At 42.1% G+C, this 20,126-nt stretch overlaps 1 protein-coding gene across 1 annotated transcript in view; it reads left to right on the forward strand.

Annotated features, from left to right (window-relative positions):
* SORL1 (sortilin related receptor 1) overlaps window positions 1–20,126 on the forward strand; it is a 5,131,225-nt gene that overhangs the window by 669,130 nt on the left and 4,441,969 nt on the right. Inside the window, exon 6 of the mRNA XM_044081038.1 lies at window positions 8,669–8,849. Within this exon, the coding sequence (XP_043936973.1) occupies window positions 8,669–8,849 (181 nt within the window). The remainder of the gene's footprint in view (window positions 1–8,668; window positions 8,850–20,126) is intronic.

Genomic DNA, 20,126 nt, shown 5'->3' on the forward strand with positions numbered 1-20,126 from the left:
TGGAGCCCTTCATTATTTTCTGTGCTGACAGGGTTTCCCCTCAGGACTAACCCATCCTTCATGCCCAAAGTGGTGTCCAGTGTGACTCTCAACCAATCCATTCAGTTGCCCACCTTTTTCCCTAACCCACAAAAGAAGGGGGAAAGGATCCTGCACTCTCTAGATGTGCACAGACAGCTCAGATTATATCTAGACAGGACTAAATCCTTCAGAAAGTCTGATCAATTGCTGGTTAGCTTTGCAGCAGGGGCAGAAGGCAAAGCCATATCCAAACAAATAATTTCCAAATCGATAGCACACTGCATCCATTTCTGTTACAAGCAACACGGAAAGCCTCCTCCTAAGGGGGACAGGACTCACTCCACCAGAGCAGCCTCCACCTCTGCAGCTTTCCTCAGAGGAGTCCCCACCAGGGACATCCTGGAGGCTGCCACCTGGACATCTGTTCACACCTTCACCAAATATTACCACCTGCCTATCTTCTCCAAATACAGGACAGGGTTTGCCACTGCAGTCTTGCAGGGCATACTAGCCAGCTCCTAGTCTCCTTGACTGCCTCCACTCTTTTCCTCAGCTTTGGGAATCAACCCAAATGTGATGACTGCAACAGTGAAACACCAAGAACATAGTACAGTTGTGTACACTTACCATAGATGTAGATGTTTGAGTGTATTCACTGTTGCAGTCCTGGTTTCCCTCCCTCCATCCCCCTCTTCTTTCTTCTCACTCTTTACTAGGGACATTGTGGTATTTACTTTCTGCTGGTGGGGTTCTTCCACCAAAACCTGGCTCCCACTTGGGATCTCCTGACAGGGCAAGAAAAACTGATGTAATGGCATCTGCTGCCTTACTTTATACTACTGACGACCTGACGTCAGTCCTGAAGCGACAGTAACTGGCGCAGAAATACTAAGCCTCTGGTATTCGGGCCGGCTGAGGGCTACTCTGGCAGGGATAACTTAAATGTGATGACTGCAACAGTGAATACACTCAAAAATCTACATTTATGGTAAGTGTACACAACTGTAGTTTTTATAGTGCTTAGCTCAGAACTTAATTCAGGCTGGTGACTATACTTTTTTCTGGCGTTACTGGTAAGAGAGAAAGTCTTCTTTTTTTTGAAGAATCACAGTATATTGAACATGAATATGATTTGGGTGGGGCGACAGCTTCTGTTTTTTTGCCTGTGGTGGCTGATTCTGATTCTTTGGAGAATGTTTCTTCTGATAGTCCCTTAGAAGAATTTTCTTCTGAAGCCATTTCCAGAATGAACCAGTTGCTTCAATGTGAACATGATATTCCACTGTTTTTGAAAAAATTCTGTGATTTATTACAACTGGAATTTCTTGAATCCACTTTGTTCCTCCTGTTCTTCTGGTATTGGAGAATGTTTGTGTTAGAGATTGTATCTTGTTTGACAGCCAGCTTGCTGCCCTTAATAAAGCAGGTAGACTTTATAAAGTTCCTCACTCTTACAATTTTTTTTATTTTCTAATTACAGATCTTACCCTGTGGTCATTTATTTTGATAAAATCCTGATACTGCTAAACAGCTGGTAAATGATCACCCCTCCCCATTGATAAGGATGGGAAAGCTTTTGATTGATTGGGGGTATATATTACCACACTTATTTTAAGAATTCTTAATTATCAAGCTCGCATTAAATTTATGCTTGTATCTTTTGGGAATATGAGTGGACTGCGGTGGTGGTGTTGCGGTAGCGTTGTCGCCTCACAGTTAGACGTTGCCCGTTCGATTCTCAGTTAGAGCGTCTTCTGTGTGGCGACATGCATGAATGGGCGTTACTTCGTTGAAGGTTGTGCATTAGGCCCGGCAAGCCAGCACGTAAAACTCTACTGCCAATCATTAGCAGACCGGAGTTGCGCTGTGGCGACCCCTAACCGGGAAAAGCTGAAAGACACAAATAAACACAAGCAAAATCTTTTGAGAATATGAGTAACGTTATAGCAATGTTTCCCTCCTTTGAGGAAAACGCTTCTATGAATGCTCTTAATGCTTCTCTGTCTTAAGTGACTACCGTGTGCTTATGAATTCATCTGATGTCTCTTCCACAGCAGCTGCTTACTTGTAACTGTTATAAGCAGGTTTGCTTGGTTAAGTACACAAAATCTACAAAAGGATGCTAAAGCTGGAATTTTGAATTCTTCTTTAGATAGGTTGTTTTTGGACCATTTGCTGTTGAGGCCCTGAAAAAGTTGTGATGAGAGGGAAACTGATTCAGGGATTTACTCAAGATTGTTCAGCATTCCTTCTCCAAGATTATTAAAGATTTTACACCTGCCTCTGTACCCTTTCATAAAAAGCAAAATAAGCAAGCACAGCAAGATTCTGGCAAGCAAGAATTAACAAAAACAGTGGCAAGAGGGTCCAAAGGAGACCTCCCCCCAAACAAAAAGGACAGTCCAACCAAATCTGAAAAACTGTCTGCAGTATGCCTCCCCCTTTCTGCCCTGACAGACCTTTAAATCTTCCTCAAAATCTGGCTTTCCATTTCTCTCAGGCAACTGATAATTTAAAATGTGTTCTGAGAGTGATCCATCAGGGATACAGTTGGCAGTGGAATCACTTCCCTCCTTTTCCAGTGGATCCCTTCTTATCCCTCAGATCAAACTACTGCTTTTCCTTCTGTCGTACATCTGCTTTTTATGTGACAAGCAAAGGTTTTTACTAAAGGATGTTCTGGTACCGATGAAGAATCCTGGAGACCAGTCTTAGATCTTTTCTTCCTAAACCAATTTGTGAAAGTACCACAGTTCAAAATGCTATACATTAAGTTTTAGTACTTCTAGATTTAAAGGATTCTTATCACATTCATATACTTTCAGATTTCAGATGTATAAGTTTTTCTGTGTCTTTCAGTTCTCTGCATTACCTTTAGTGTTATCCACTGTTCAGGGGTATTCATAGACAGTCTAGCCCCAGTAACAGCCTATTGCAGACTGCAGGGTATTCATATTTTCCTTATTTAGACAGCTTGCTTTTCTTTGCAAAGTCTTTTAGAGTGTTGGGAATCTCTCACTTGAATGAAAGATCTCCTTCAAAGGCTAGGGTTTCAAGAAAGCATCCAAAAGTCTTGTTTGACTTTTCACAGTATTGTTTTCCAGGGGTGTCTCTAAAAGTTACCTCAGGTGAAAGAGATTCTGTATCTGGATTTATTCCTGCATTCGTTTACTCAAACCGAAGCTGCAGCCAGGGGAATTTTTAAGATACAAGGATTCATGGAATCCATGACCCTCATGATTCCTATAGACAGACTCCACATTTGAATGAATCAGTAGTACTTAAAATATGTATGGTCCCAACATAAACATTCCAGATTCCAGATGTGGGATTTATTAAAAGAGAAAATCTTTGTTGGAATGACCAGGTTTATCTGAACCTAGATCTCCAGTTTTTCCTTTCCATGTCTAACACAATTTGTAACTACAGATGTGTTAGACTTTCCTTGTTTGTGGGAGTAAAAGTGAAAAGTCTTTGGAACAAAAAAGGACAGAGCAAAACAAAGACAAACAAGATGTTGGCAGTAATGAATGCTCTCATCTCTACCACCAGTGGTCCCCTGGACTGTTACAAGTCATTGTGGACACTACCACAGTGATGTGGTACATAAACAGGGGGGAAACAGATTGTGCTATCTGTTCAGACTACACTGGGATGTAGCATTTCAACACAGTCTTAATTTACAGGCATCTTACATTCTGTCAGCCCAACATTTTGTGGCAGACAAGCTGAACAGGACCAGAATAGACCCTCATAAATAGAACTTCTATCAGGAGGTCTTGTAGGATTCAGTCCAGCTGTGGGAAACACCTTACATCTGTTTTTCATTCACAACAAACTGGCAAAATTGTGCCTCAAGAGTCCTTGTAACAGGCCTGGAGAACAGATGCATTTAATTTCCTTTGACAAGAATGCTCTTGTATGCTTTTCCATTTTTTTCTACTGATATCCAGTTTACTTCTGAAGATTTAGAAGATCTCCCCGAAGATCATTGTGGTGACTCTCTTCTGACCCAGGCTTTGCCAAAGAAAGTGCTAAAGAAATTTAGGGTATGATCAGCCTTGCCTGGGCTCCCACTGCTGCAGTAGCCTTTAGGCCATATGGGCAGTGTCTAGCTCAAAACACAACTAGCAAACTTCTAAAAGCTCTGACTCTTCCCTCCCTCTCTTCTACTCCTAACTGCTGATTGTCAGCCTTGAGGAGGGGAAATCAGCATGTAGTGTGGAAAATCCTTAAGAATTTTCTTGCAGCCTAGTGAAGAAGCAGTTCAGAGGCTTCGCAGTACTAGCAGATGGCACTTCAGTTATTTTCTGTTTGATAAGTCTTCTTTGGGGAACCACTGTTCACAGGAAAATTCATATTTGTCTGTATTTTTCGACAGAGAAAAATATATTTTAGCATTTCTACCCCTTTGAGAAGCCTAATAGTTCTTCAGTGTTAGAAGATTCCTATCAGAGGCAGCTATTTTTAGCTTCAGCTAATTTGGGGAGTTATTTTAATGAAAAAATGTAGTGCTTCAGTTTAGACACAAAGTTTTTGTAATTTCATGAGGAAAAGTTTTAATTTTGGATAGAGAGTCTTACGAGTGAAGTACTGCTTGTGTTCACATGGTGACAGTTTACAAAATATTAAAAAAGAAGTGAACTCCGCTAAAGAATGCTCAACAACAAACACAACGAAGAAGAATGCAGAAGAGCATTACACCACAGTAAAGTCACTAAAGCCAAAATGATTAATCGGATCTGAAGAAGGCTTTGATAGCTGAAAGCGCTTGTCCGTCCATTCTCTACAAAGGGTTCTTTTTTGTGCTTTTCCTTGCATTTTGCACTTGCAAACAGCGTATTTATTGTGAAGACTTCATTTTGGTTTTAGTGACTTTACTGTGGTGTAACGCTCTTCTGCATTCTTCTTCATGGTGACAGTTTACCTGACGTTATTTTCTGTTAGACACCTCAGTGACATTTATTGTGTGCGAAGGTGTAATTGTGCCGTTTGTGTAAATTATTTGTCAACTTAACTTCCAATCATCTCATTCCACTGTTTTTGACTGCAAACCAAAGGTGCCTTCTCAGTCACAGCATGGATAATTGATGCTCCTGCTGGCCTGACTTCCATTGTTCCTATATAGAAAAAACTATTTACCAGAGAGCCCTTGCTGACTTCATTGGGTCAGTGTTCACTTCACCTGAGGGTGAGTGACTCTGTAGTTGCTAGCAGTCACTCCTTTGACAACTCTCTTCTCAACTGAGCTTCCTGTGGTGTAGTCCTTTGAGCTACCCCAAACTAGGAGTCAGTCATGTCCTTTTCTACTCTTCCAGATGGACATGGGAGAAACACCTGTGTTCCAACAAATGCACTGTCTTACTGGCACATGGGTAGCAATTCCCTACTCCCCTTCCTCTGGCAGTCTGCCAAATCTCAGAACTTCTCCCACTGCCTGTCTTTGAGGGTAAAGGACCAATTGCTTGGCAGGATAAGGACAGCCCTTCACACGCACAGACAGGACCCTTTCAATTTTCTTGTGCCACAGTCAGAGAAAGATTGGAATATTGCTGTTGTATTTGAGTGATATCAGCTGCAAAGCTCAGATAAGAAACTCCTTTTTAATTTTATTACCTCTGCCTTTTTCTGTCAGTGTTTGCATAGAATTATGCTCATCTGTTTTTATTTTCTAGTGAGAAATTGATTTAATCCTTTATGTGATTTATCTTAAAGTGCAAATCTTAGGCTGTTTATTTTAAGCTCTGTTTTGAGTTTATGTAGAGTTTTAACCCCTTTAAAATGTCTTACACCTATTTCTGAATGTTGAACTGAGTTTCTGCAGTAAGGCCGTTTTAGTGCAGTTCCCCTCATTGCCTCATAGTTGTGTAAGCACCATAACAGCAGATGTTTGAGTGATCACTGCTGCAGCAGCTGCTTCCTTCTTCCACCCCCCCCGTTTTTTTGTTGTGTTTATTCTAGGGTGCAGGCATTTATTTTTTGTTTCTAGCATTGTCTTTTTAGGGCTCAGTCTCCCTCTGTCTGTTGACATGAAAGTTGTGAAGTGTTTTGCACCGAAACCTGTCATTTTAGTCAGCTCAACTCGAGCTGGCTGGCTGACCAGGTGCATGGAAGGTACCCTGGAGCTTTGGATGCTGGCCGTTAGTTATAACCTGACCTATGCAGTATATAACCCACATAGCTAAGGTTACTGCATCAGTGATCATTTGAACACCTACTGTTATAGTAAATTGTTACACATGTGCACTCTCTTGCATATGATGCATGTTCCAAGACATGTATCTAGAGCAGAAATACCTTCCCCAGTACAGGACTTGAGTTTGATCTTTATTTTGAGTATCTACTCTGTCTTAAACCCCAGATTTATCAGTCCATTGTGCAGTAATACATTAGGTTGTGCTGTGGTCAGGCCTGAAGCAGATATTGACCAAGTTGACAGTATAACTGGATATGCAGTGGTGCCCACAAAGAATTACTAGATATCTGAATGAAGTTATCCCCATCTACCCAATGTACACTTTTCTTCTAGCTGCTTTCTGCAGACCTTAGCAAAATATGTGTTTGCCAGAATTCTGATATTCCTCTTTGGATGTTTGACAATTTTGTACTTTGTGCTGCCCCTTTGAGGGAATAAAGTATTGTCTTTTTGCACTGCTGAAATGTAATCTCTTCATGAACGTGTCACTTGGCTTTCATTTGGGTTTGAAGGCCTAGTCAATTTTCAGAACAGTTTTTCAAATGACTACAATTGAAAGCTTTGTTTTGATCACTTCTGGAGTCTGTTGGACTTGTAATGGCTTTCCAGGTATTAGTTTTTACTTTCCAAACTGCTTTTCTGCCAGCACGTCAGCCCTGACTCCCATTACAATTATGCCATAAATTTGTGGTTCAGCGAGAGTGCCAAAGTTGCTCGACTTTTTAGGTTTGTTAGATTCAGTTTCCAGTCATCTTCCACAGATTGGTCATCACATGAAGCCACCTCTGCAAATTTAGATTCATGATACCTTCCTTAGACTCTGTCATTTTGTGATCTGCTATTTTAACACAAACACCACATACATTTAATTTTTTAGGACAGCAGAAAATTTCAGATGTTTTCACTAACATTTAGTTCTTGTGACATTTGCATGCTGTGGAAAACAAGAGTGCATTTGTAGTGTTTTTTACAAGCAAAGATAGTGCTAGTTTTGTCTGACTTCTTTCTCATTGGACTTAACTGCAGTTAGTGGGTGAGCCATTTTATGTTGCTCTTTGACACTGACTGTTCGTTCCAAGTTCTCTTGAGATTTGAGGTGCTGTACTACATTGGTATTCTGTTGGTCATGCACTTTACTGAATAGCTTGCAGTTACAAGTAGCATGATGCTTTTTTTTTGTATTTCTCTCCTTTTTTGGTAGCATACTGCTTGATCATGAAGTTGATGAGTTTGTGAACTCCTGGCACTGTGCTTTATTCTCATTTGTTTGTCAACAAAAATAGTGATTCAGACCAAGTACTCAAGTGTTGGTTCTTTACGTCATGCAGTGCTCTTTTGAACACACATTGTCCACCACATACACGCTGTTGTGATAGGCTGTTTACGTACTGACCTACAAGACCTCTGTAACTTTGATGATAAGGGAAGAAGATTAAGTTAATGCATCACCACCAACACACACACTCGCATATGTTACATATATATACAGTATGATAAACTGTTTTCAGTAATGTCACCTTTAAGTATGGTGGTGTATGACTAGATAGGGACAGCTTGATTACATCTTTTGATTTGTAGGTCAAAGTGTGCTCATATTTTGTTTAATGTGTTGTTTTTGACATTATGCTGTCCAGGAGCTTATCACCACTGTGGCAGTTTTCATTTTAACTGTGATGTGTTTGTAGCACTTTAATTTAGCAGTCTGTGCAAGGCTGGGAATTCTTAGTAATTGCTATCTCTTGCTTTTCTACTTATTCACTTTCTCATCATGATTTCTTTTCTTGTCTTCATGTTGCATTACATTATGTTACCAGTTTAGCTATGTTTTCTTCCTCTCAGAATATTGTTTAACCTTATCTCATACCTTTGTGGTTCTGCTGTCTTTTCGTGTATCTGCCCATTCTGTTTTCCACCCATGCACCTTAGTTAGGGCTCATTGTTCAACTCATCCCCTTTCTTTGTGAAACAAGTTTTTCCTTGTTCTACCTATTTGTCAGATGCTCAAGTAACACCACCTCCCATATTCATTCATCTGTTTTTCTTGCTTTCCTTTTGGCTACCTGTTTTCTCCTACTTCTTGCCTGAGTAACCTTTACATTCTTCTGAACTTGCTTATAGTAAGAGTCTGTTGTTCCTACTTTCTTCCCTTGTTCAACCTTCCTTTGCATATGTACAGTGCTTTCTTAAACTTGCTAAGTTTACACAGAGCACTGCACGCAGTCTTCTACAATTTTCTCTATTCTGTATGCTGTTTGAGCATTTTTGTGCCGGTCATCATAAATGCCTTGTTTGACTGGCTGAATTTTGTTGGTAGTTGTTGTTCCCTTCTCTGCACTTCAGAATGGTCATTGGTTCAATGTACCTGTTGATAAATGTAAAATAAACACTAATTAACTTAAAGGAGCAATAAAGGCATCAAGCCATTGCTGATAGCAGTGTTCTCTTTTTCAGGGGCATAGAGCCATATGACATCCCTGAAACTGTTTATGTACAGCGTCATGAGCCCCAAAATGTCTCCACCATCCTTCGCAGCACGGATTTTTTCCAGACTGAGGAACTCCATGAGATAATTCTAGAAAATATTGATGATTTTCAGCTGAGGGATAAGTACATGTTTGCTACAAAAACTGTGGTAAGCTTTCTGTTCTGTTACTTAACTAAAGTTAAACTAGTGCTTAAGCTGAATGTGTTTTGTCCCCCTTAACTGCAGATGACTTTGGTCCTTACACAGTATGTTTAATTTTTGTTTTCTAATTATTTGTTCTGTAATCAGTCAGTAGCCTTACCATTAATACTTTTATGGTACATGATAACCATACTGTTTCTGCTTACTTTCCTTTTTTTGTCCAAGTCCATTCCATAGTGTTCCTCATACTCCTTCTATTGTGTCTCATCTGATAAACATTGCAACACCTGCTGAGGTCAAGACCTTGCTCGCTGAGGCTGTACATTTGAGGAACTTGTAGATACTACTACTCTGCTGAGGAGCAGGTTGATTTTTCAGTTGAATTTATATGGCCATCGCTTGAACCACAAAATAAATGAGACAACTTTTTCTTCCAGGTTTCAGTCCCTCCCTGGAATTTGTTTGAAGAGCTGTAGTAAAAGACAAATAATCAATCCCCCATCTCTTGATCAGCTCCATGTGTTTGAAAGAAAGTGTCCAACATGTGAATCACACATAAGAGTGGATAAATATATGTGTTTATTTCGGGGTCCAGTCCTGGATTTTTTTTTTAAGACAGAAGAATTGGGGTGAAAGCCAGTACATAAATTCCCCCTCAGTTAGGTTTTCTATAGTCAGTTTTACATGGCTGAAGGCTTCACGTTTTAGAAAGTCTGCCAGTAGCTGGATATCTTGTACTCTTGACCTCCATTTCCACTGTCTTTCTTATTGACACTTACCATGAAGAATTTAGCATATTTTGCCTTGTGCCTCATAAAACGCATCATCTGCTGCATCACTAAAACTGTCTCACACCAGAATGGTGTGATACATTTCATCCTTCCACAATTGAATATTTTTGGTATGCACCCTCTTCTCAAATTCCCAAGCTGACATTAGTAAATTTGAGATGTTCATCATTACATCACTGATGCAGTAATGCTGAGGGATGGGGATGTCCATTCTACAGTATTCCTCATACTCCTTCTATTGTGTCTCATCTGATAAACATTGCATCACCTGAGGTCAAGACCTTGCTCGCTGAGGCTCTGCAGTTGAGGAACTTGTAGATACTACTACTCTGCTGAGGAGCAGGTTGATTTTTCAGTTGAATTTATATGGCCATCGCTTGAACCACAAAATAAATGAGACAACTTTTTCTTCCAGGTTTCAGTCCCTCCCTGGAATTTGTTTTAGAAAGTGAAGAGCTGTAGTAAAAGACAAAGAATCAATCCCCCCTTCTCTTTGATCAGCTCCATGTGTTTGAAAGAAAGTGTCCAACATGTGAATCACAGGCGAGAGTGGATAAATGTATGTGTTTATTTCGGGGTCCAGTCCTGGATTTTTTTTTTAAGACAGAAGAATTGGGGTGAAAGCCAGTACATAAATTCCCTCTCAGTTAGGTTTTCTCTAGTCCGTTTTACATGCCTGAAGGCTTCACGTTTTAGAAAGTCTGCCAGTAACTGGATATCATGTACTCTTGACCTCCATTTCCACTGTCTTTCTTATTGACACTTACAATGAAGAGTTCAGCATATTTTGCCTTGTGCCTCATAAAACGCATCATCTGCTGCATCACTAAAGCTGTCTCACACCAGAATGGTGTGATGTATTTCATCCTTCCACAATTGAATGTTTTTGGTATGCACCCTCTTCTCAAATTCCCAAGCTGACATTAGTAAATTTGAGATGTTCATCATTACATCACTGATGCAGTAATGCTGAACGATGGGGATGTCCTGCCAAGGATACTTGACATCCAGCTGGTATGCCAAGGCTTAGGTGCTCCTTCCTCATTCTGTGTACATTCAGTCTTAGATTTATACACTAGTATGTTGATCTTTTGCCTAAGAGGTATATGAGCGGGACAATCCCAGATCTTATTTGCCACCAGCCTAGGAAACAAGATGTCATCTGGAGCTTGGTCTGTCAAACATTTGAAACAATCCACATTGTCACTGCAAGGTAAAGCTGAGTACCCATTTGGGGACCCTTATTTATGTTTCATATTTTTGTAGTGGAATTTTGTTCATATAGTCAGAGACGCAGCTGTCCCTGTGCTTGGCAGATTCCATATAATGGCAGGCATTGTCAGTGTCTTTTTCTGCCTAGGGATACAGTATAGCATCAAGACTACCCTGTTTTAGGCTTTTGTCCCAAAAAACCTTAAGAAGTTTCCCATGTTCTTTGAGTATTTACCCGAGAACAGACGTCCGAAGGCTGTAGAGTGAGCCACTGTGTCCTCCAGTCTCCTCTTACTGCCAGAAAGGAAAGCTAAGAAGCATAAGGAAGATGTTGCTACTTTAACTTCCTGCTCCAGGCAGGAGTGGTAAGTATTTGTTGAGTCATTTGAGAAGCCTGCATACTGCCCAACCTCTGGGCCTTTTTCCCCCTTTGTTGTGACCCCCACCCAAGGCTGACATGGAACAGCCTACAGACTTGTCCTGTCCAACAACTCAAATGACCACTAAGACTTTGAAGAGAGAACCCAGCTTTTTCATTCCAGAAAGACTGGAGTTTTTTTTTTTTCTCAAATCTTTCTATGTGAGGACGCCCCCATTTCCTTGATGGAGATAGGCTCTAAGGTAGCATCCTTGGAAGCCTCTACACAGACACACAAAAAAGTAGAATATATCTTTTTGTATTCCTCTCCTTAAATTCGTTTCCCCTTAGGATATGAGTATAAAACTTTTTCTCTGAATGTCCTCGGGAAGAGCTATCCTTTGGAGGAACAAGCAAGATAAAGCATCATTTCAGTAGCGGTGTGTAAATAGCTCTCTGAATCCCAGAAGAAATATTGCAGTCTCTTACAAATGGAAGCTCCCAAAGCTTTTACTGTCCCTTCCTGTTTAAACTATAGAATACCCTTTCCTTTCAGCTTCTCAAGCTCTTGAGTCACAATCGCCTGCACCAAAAAAAGTCAGCCAGGTGTTATTATGCCCTTGACGTGCACAAGTGCCTGTACAGAAATCCAAATTCTGATCTTGCATTTGTCTCCACCGATGTCATCTTTCAATGCTGTCCCAAATGACTAGGATGAAGCTATGGGTAGGTATGGAGAGAAAACTATATACTTAATCTACTTTAGCCTTTCATGTTGTTAGTAATCAGGCACACGTGATAAGATGGCTTTTATCTGTTTTGACAACATGAATACATTTATATTTAATATCACTGATAGTGACTCAAAACTACAATTTACTCGATACATCTGTATATGTACACTGCATTACTGTGCTTCTCTGTCAGTATACTTCCTGCTAAAACTTTTTTGAACTTACATTCATAAACTTTCTTACCATCACTCGACTCTTATACTTCCCATGTATTCTCTTGCTCTGACTTCATTCCTCCATCTCTGTTTTGTATAATAAGTATTACCTCAATTAATATTACAGTTTAGTAGAGTCTTTCTATTTCATTTCAGAGCCTGTGGTCACTACACCTGATCTCGAGAATGCAGAAGCTTGCCACAAGGCCGTACTCTTACAAATTTACTGAGAATTTTGTCATTGTATAATGTAAGCACAGTTATCTTGAAGCCCCTGTTGCCTTTTTCTTATCCAGTAGATTATACTACATCTTCCAGTTAAGTCTCAGGAAGTAACAGAAAAGCAGTTTTACTTTTATTTAGTCTCGGGAAATGACAGAACCTGTTCTACTTTGCATCTCTTTAATTGCTTTGTACTGGCTATAAAATGTTGCTCTCCATTATAATTTGACCTGAGGGTGGGAAGAGTGCTATGCTCAACTTTGCTTTGCTCCCCTACCCTACCCCAGTTCCCACCCCGCTTTCCCTAATATTTTACTTCCTACATACACATTTCACTTGTGCCCCGTATTCCAAAACCCTCCCCAAATGACCTTCAACTTCTGTATATACACTTCTGTTTCTTGTTTCCCTATTTCCATATCTCCATTTAATTTTTGCCCCATTCCCAACTATCTTTCTCCCTCGCATACTATTTGGCACTATATCCATTCATAATCACGACCTTCTCTTATAGGACCTATCTATTCCAGGTTGTATTTTTTTACTTTTCCCAAATAAACCCTCATTTCTTCTTCTTTTGACTACATCATTATACTTTAGCCTTTCATACCCATATATTCCTTACATTCCCGAGGAGATTACCAGGACAACTTAATTGTCTTCTTTTATAGAAAGTACTTCTCTTCTTACTTATCCTCTACCAGCATTCAGAATCCACCATCACTGACTCTCTTACCACCCTGAAACTGCTTGATGTTCTTCATCTCACATTGCTGCAGTCCTTACATATGGGTAGTCCGCTGTCCTCGGTCGGCCCGAATACCAAAGTATTAGGCTGACGTCGGTCATGGGCGCTCAGATCTGACATCAGAGCGTCAGGGTATTAAAGCGTTTGACCGACGTCATATCATCAGTCTTTTCTTGCCCCAGATGTCAGAAGGCCCTAAAAAGAAAGGCCACAGCCAAAAATAGAATACTTCCCAAAAGGCATGTACAAATAACAGCTACCACCCAAACCATACAACCATTCCAAACTACAGAGGGGAAGGAGGGAGGGTAAATTGGACTGCAGCAATGTGGATCTTCGAACATCTACATTTATGGTAGGTACAAAACTGTACTATGTTCTTCATCTCACATTGCTGCAGTCCTTACATATGGGTAGAATCCCAAAGCAGAGGTAAAGGGAGGCTGGCAAAATCATAAAGCATTGGGAGCTGCCAAAATGCCCTGTAAGATTGCAGTGGCAAATCCAGCCCTAGATTTGGAATAAAGAGGAAGGTGGTAATGTTTAGAAAAAGTATGCACCGAACTCCAAGTAGCTGCTTCCAAAATATCTTTAGTAGCTACTCCCCTTAAATGTGGATCTTCGAACATCTACATTTATGGTAGGTACAAAACTGTACTTTTCTTTCTGCATTGCTACTTCCCCACTATAATATCTATAAAATATAAGTGTTATGTAGTCCTATCTTGCCGTAATTCTTGCTGGATGGTTTGGAGCTGATATTCGGCACCGACTCAGCCGATACTAAAGCTTGAGAGCTTTTACTGGCTCGAGGCTAGCCCCTATCCCATGGTGCCTCATGGCAAATCCCTAGATCTTGTTTTCCACGAAAGCTTCAAGGTTGTGTCTTACTGGCTTGTCAGCCAAGTAAAATAATTTTTTGTTCTATTTAGTCTTTTTCTACTTTTTCTATCATATGTATGTATATATATATATATATATATATATATATATATATATATTTTTTTTTTTTTTTTATATAGTTTTCTTGTCTCTTGTGTGACTGTTTTTGAAAGTTTTTCAACCCCTATTTCCCCCTTAGGACTGTACGGCCTATTTACATTAGAGGGCTGTAGTGCCCATTTAAGTTAGAGGGCCTTTCCTCCCTGTGTGTGACTGTTTAAAAAAAGAAAAAAGTTATCTTCTTTCCTTTCTCCTTTTATTATTGTAGCTAATACCTTTAGAAATGTCAAAAGATAAGGAGCATAAGGATCATCACGCTTCGGGGTTTAAAAAGTGTGATAGGTGTGCGCAGAAAATGTCTCTTGCAGACAGCCACACCACTTGCGTGTATTGCCTTGGTGAAGCCCATTTGCAGGAACCCTGCACGTTTTGTCACGCATTTAGCACTAGAGTTTTAAATGAGAGAAAGAGGAAACTCATTGACAGGAGTCTCATGACCAGTTCCTTCCAGGAACAGCTGGAACTTGGTCAGGCAGCTCCAAAATCCTCTAAGAGAAAATCATCGGCCCCAGCTTCGGAGCTGACAAAAAAAGACTAAAGCGGCAGAGCCAAGAAGTTCCGGTTCCGACTCACCTTCATCTGTTTCGGTGCCATTGATTTCATCTGCTCCAAGACAATCTTCGGTACCAGAAATTTTGCCTAACATCGAGGTTGTATCTCCCACCTTGAGATCTCCTATTTTGGAGAGAAGGAGGTCTCCTCCTGTCTCCACCATATCCTCCAGGTCCCTATCAGATGAGGATACTGAGAGGGTGGTGAAGAGGTTGCTTTCAGATCCAGCTCTGGCAAGAAAATTGGCCCCTCCGGACCCAAAGTTCTCGGAGCCGACCCCCCCTTACCGCCAGCTGTTCCTCCTCCGACTGCTTCGCTCTCTGAGTCTGTTACTTCAAGTTCCTCTGTCTTGGATCCTTAGGCTTAGGGAATTCAACCTGTTTCCTCGGATCCAATTACTCTGTCCACTATGGCTCAGTCTGGAACCGAGGGTTCTGGGAGCCGACGCTTTCGTGTCAATTCTGAGGGGGACAGTCACCCTGGGTTCTCGTTGGAATCGACCCTCCCTCTCGGAGCCTTGGCTCGACTTAGCTCGGCTCCCACTTCTGCTTCGGAGCCGTTCCCTCTTGCTAGGAGTCGACCATCCACCCCCTCGGAGCAGCAGTCTTCTTCGGAGCAGGGGGGGAGGCTTTCGAAGCTATAGATAAGGCTTTATCCTCTGCCAAAGCCATTCCATTGGAACATGTGTCCCACCAGCAGCAGGCAGCAACTTCTTCCCCCCCTGCCACCCCCACAGCGTAGGGAACCAGAGGCCCAAGTAGCCCCCATTGGAGGTACCCCCTCTTCCGAGACCTCCCCAGATTATCCGACTGGAGAGCTCCCTCGGAAGAGGCTGTGTAAGAGGAAACATGTCGACTCACCTGAGAGTGTCACGTCAAACACTGATTTAGAGGAATCAGAAGAGTCCCCTAGATCCCCCTCTGACATCCTAGAAAGCCTTAGTCAGAGGGGTGATTGGAAGACCTCTAACCCTACTGAGGATGAATCAGTGTATTTTGAGGCCTTTGGTTCCCGACCTTCCACCTCCTGGGTGACGCCGCCTTATGACCGACTTTTGGGGGTCATATCACAAAAAGCATGGACCTCTCCAGAGTCATTGGAAGCCGTCCCGAGGAGGCCTAATAAGTTTATGACAGCACCTGAAGATAAGTCTTTCCTTAGTAAGGGAGTTCTAGTTGATGCCATGGTGGTAGCAGCGGCCACCAAGAAGGAATTATCTGAGACATCATCTAATATCCATCCTCCTAACCAGTCCAGGACAATGGATAAGTACGGAAAGCGTACTTTTTCTTCAGTGGCATTTACACTAAGATCGCTGAATTACCTGACTCATTTTACTCGTCTTCAGAGGGATCTCCTGAAAGAGCTAGGAGATAGCCTCCAGGGTTCAGTAGCTCCGTGTTCCATGGATAAGGTTTCTACGCAGCTCTCCAGCCTTACTTTCATAGCTAATTCCTCCATGAGGCTGATCTCCATATGCGGCAGATGGAGCGAGTAGGGCAGCCGCAGCAGGAATATCCCTCAGGAGACATTCGTGGATGCGTCTCTGTAATTTTACAGAATCCTTCAAGTCTTCCTTCACTAACGTTCCCTTTGATGGTTCATCTCTTTTTGGACCCCAGGTGAAAGAGACTTTGGTTAGGTGCGTGCAGGAAGGGAAAACCTTATCTGCCATCGGAGTCCGTTTCTCTCTCCCATCCAGACCCTATCCCAAGGGTAATACAGGAGGGAAAATGTGGTTCCGTAAATCCCAAAAAAGTTTCCCTCAGGCACAAGGTGATATAAAGGAAGACGCCGCCCTCACGGCAGAGGAGGTCCACAACATCAGGGAGACAGAGAACCTTTCTCTGCTCGCCCCTTCCATTGCCCCTGAAGGGTTGCCCAACTGTCCGTCTCTGGTGGCAGTTGGGGGTCGTCTATCACTGTACCCAAGCGCCTGGCTAACTATCACTCAAGATCATTGGGTACACACAATAATATCAAGAGGTTGCCTAATCCCCTTTATTTCCAGCCCCCCAACAAACCGTTCTCTACCAGATGTACCACCCAGCTAGACTGTGCAACATCAAAGGTCATCTCGTTGCTGCAAAAAAGAGTCATCCAAGAAGTCCCCGCAGAGCAAGTAGGATCTGGAACTTACTCTCGATTCTTTTTAGTTCCAAAAGAGACGGGATTGGAGATCAATTCTAGATCTCAGCAGGCTCAACAAACATGTAAGGAAATTGAAATTCCGAATGGTCACTCTGTAGTCGATATTTCCCTTTATCGGGAAAGACAACTGGATGTGCTCAGTCGATCTCCAGGATGCGTACTACCAAATCAAAATGGACAGGCGCTCTAGGAGACACTTACGCTTCCGGCTGGGAGCCAGTCATTTTCAGTTCAGAACACTGCCCTTTGGCCTCACTACAGCCCCCAGAGTGTTTACCAAATGCATGGCAGTGGTAATGGCTCACCTGAGACGTCAAAGATTCCAGGTGTTTCTGTACATAGACGACTGGCTCCTTGCTGCTACCACCAAGCATCAACTCATCAGGACCAGGGACGAGACTGTATCCTTGTGCACCAGTCTAGGCATCACTGTCAACCTACAAAAGTCAGTCTTATTTCCTTCACAGCACATTGTATATTTAGGCTCAGAAATAAACAACCACCATGTCAGTAAAGCTAACACAGGAAAGAGTGGAGTCTCTACGCAGTCAAGTCAGATCCTTACTAAACAAACAAAAGAGTTCAGGCCAGAGTAGTCCTACAAGTCCTAGGGACTATGGCTTCCGCCTTCCTTGTTAGTTCCTGTTGCTCGCCTACACATGGGGATACACAGTGGCTGCTATTTGCTCAGTGGTCGATGCAAGACCTTCCATTATCTCACCAGATATTGATAACAAACGCATGCAAAAAGGATCTGACATGGCAGTTACACACAAAACAACTTATCCTAGGTTGTCCATTTGTTCCTCCCCAAGAGAAGGCAGTTTTGACTATGGACGCTTCCCAGATAGGGTGTGGGGGGGGCATTATCTGGGAAAGACAGTCCAAGGTACTTGGCAGAACCATGAGAACCACTTACACATCAATGTTCTGGAGATGAGAGCGTTGCTGTATGCTTTGCAAGCACTTCACAGCTCCCTTCCCACCGGGACGATTGCAATTCAGTCAGACAACATGTCTTGTCGTGTGGTACATAAACAAGCAAGGGGGATCAAGTCTTACCCGCTTTGCCAAGAGACCTTAAGAGTTTGGAAATGGGCGATGGATACGCAATGCTTCCTGATAGCAACCCATATCTCAGGGAAATCCAATGTAATAGCAGACAAATTCAGCCGAGCAATTTTGATGCCACACGAGTGCTCCCTGAATCCTATGGTTGCGAAAGATCTTTCACAGATTGGGCCAGCCTTGCTGAGATCTGTTTGTTACTCACCTGAACACCAAATGAAGCGGCTACTTTGCCCTCATTCCCCATCTGGGGATGTCACCCAGGGATGCTCTAGTTCACGATTGGCCCCCGGGACTTCTTTATGCCTTTCCTCCTTTTCCACTCATCCCCAAAGTAATACAGAAAGCAAGACAGTTGAGGAGTTCCTTGATCCTCATTGCTCCTTACTAGCCTTGACAAGTTTGGTTTCCCTTCCTGTGGCCCTACCTCTTGGAGAAACCATGGATTCTACACCCATCTCCAGATCTCCTCATTCATCAATCGGGACAGTTCCACCCCTCCATCCACACCCTCAAATTGACAGCGTGGCTGTTCCAGTTCCACTAATAGCCAGGTGTATTCCTCTATCCCCTGCGGTCAAACACATTCTAATTTCACCCCATAAACCTCCCACTCAGAAACTATATTCCAGCAAATGGAAAAGGTTTTCCCTTTGGGCTACGAATTGGGGCTTAGATCCATGTATGGGTCCTATAGGATCTATTTTATCCTTCCTAACGTCAATTTTTCATGAAGGAGTGGCAGCCGCTACAGTTAGAGTTCAGTTAGCTGCTATTTCCAATTTCCACTTTGGTTTCATGGGAAATCCAATCATGCAGCACTCCTTGTGTAAAACTTTCTTAAAAGGAGTTCTTCTCTGGCCTCCAAACAACCATTGGAAACCTGGGACTTAAACTTAGTCCTCTCATCTATGCTGTCTGCACCTTTTGAGCCATCCTCCTCGTCAGACCTAAAATTGTTGTCATGGAAAACATTATTCTTGTTAGCCGTAACATCTGCTAGGAGAGTTTCAGAACTGCAAGCTCTAACTATTCGACCTCCTTACATTATTTTTCACAGGGATAAAGTCTCTCTCAGGACAAACCCTTCCTTTCTTCCTAAAGGATGCTCAGAGCACAATCTGAATACTACTATTGAGCTACCTGTGTTTTTTCCAAACCACTCTAGTAAATCAGAGTATAGACTACACCAACTAGATGTTCACAGAATACTCAGGTTTTATCTACACAGGACTAAAGAATTCAGAAAATCCGATCAACTTTTTGTTTCCTTTTTTGACAAAAAGAAAGGCTTGCCTGTTTCTAAGATTACTCTTTCAAAATGGCTTTCGGATTGCATATCCTTTGCTTATCAACAAGCTGGCAAACAATTAATTGTCAAAGTTAAAGGTCACTCTACTAGTCAGCTACTTCATGTGCCTTTAGATCTAGGCTCCCAATTGATACTATCTGTGCAATAGCTACTTGGGCAAGACCACATACGTTTGCCACTCATTACAAATTGGATTTGGCCTCCCGGAACAGGTCTTCCTTTGGGTCCACTGTGCTGAAGAGGCTCTTCACTTGAGCCACCCGGGTTATAGGTGCTAGGGACACTGTCCCATCCAGCAAGAATTACAGCGAGATAGGACTACATATAGCGAGATAGGACTACATAGCATAAAGAAGTTATGTACTTACCTTAAAGTTCCATGTTTGTAGTCTGTCTCGCCTATATTCTTGCGTCCCTCCCTCCAGCCCCCTTCCTGTTTTCTGGGAGATCTGGTGGACTATTCTGGTGCTGCCTGACATGGTTCTGCTTTGTTGTCCACCTGGCATGGATTATATTTCTAAATCCTTTGCTGCTTTTATGCAGCTCTTATGTTGGTCTTACCTGATGGGTATTGATTGCTTTCTTGCAAACTAGATCTGGGGATTTGCCGTGAGGCACCATGGGATAGAGGCTAGCCTCGAGTCAGTAAAAGCTCTCGAGCTTTAGTATCGTCTGTGTCGGAGCCGAATATTGGCTCCAAACCCATCCAGCAAGAATATAGGTGAGATGGACTACAAACATGGAATGTTATAGTAAGTACATAATGTCTTTGTTTTTGTACTTAATTATGCTACTCTTCAGCTTATCCTCTATTCTTTTCCTATGGTGCCATCTTTCATCCTACTACGACTCAGTAATATTTTTCAACATCTCTTCAACTGTGTCCTAGTCACCTCTCCATACTTCTTCTATACACTG

This window comes from Protopterus annectens, chromosome 8.part0, assembly GCF_019279795.1.
Source record: "Protopterus annectens isolate FY-2018-M chromosome 8.part0, PAN1.0, whole genome shotgun sequence".
Taxonomy (NCBI): Eukaryota; Metazoa; Chordata; order Ceratodontiformes; family Protopteridae; genus Protopterus; species Protopterus annectens.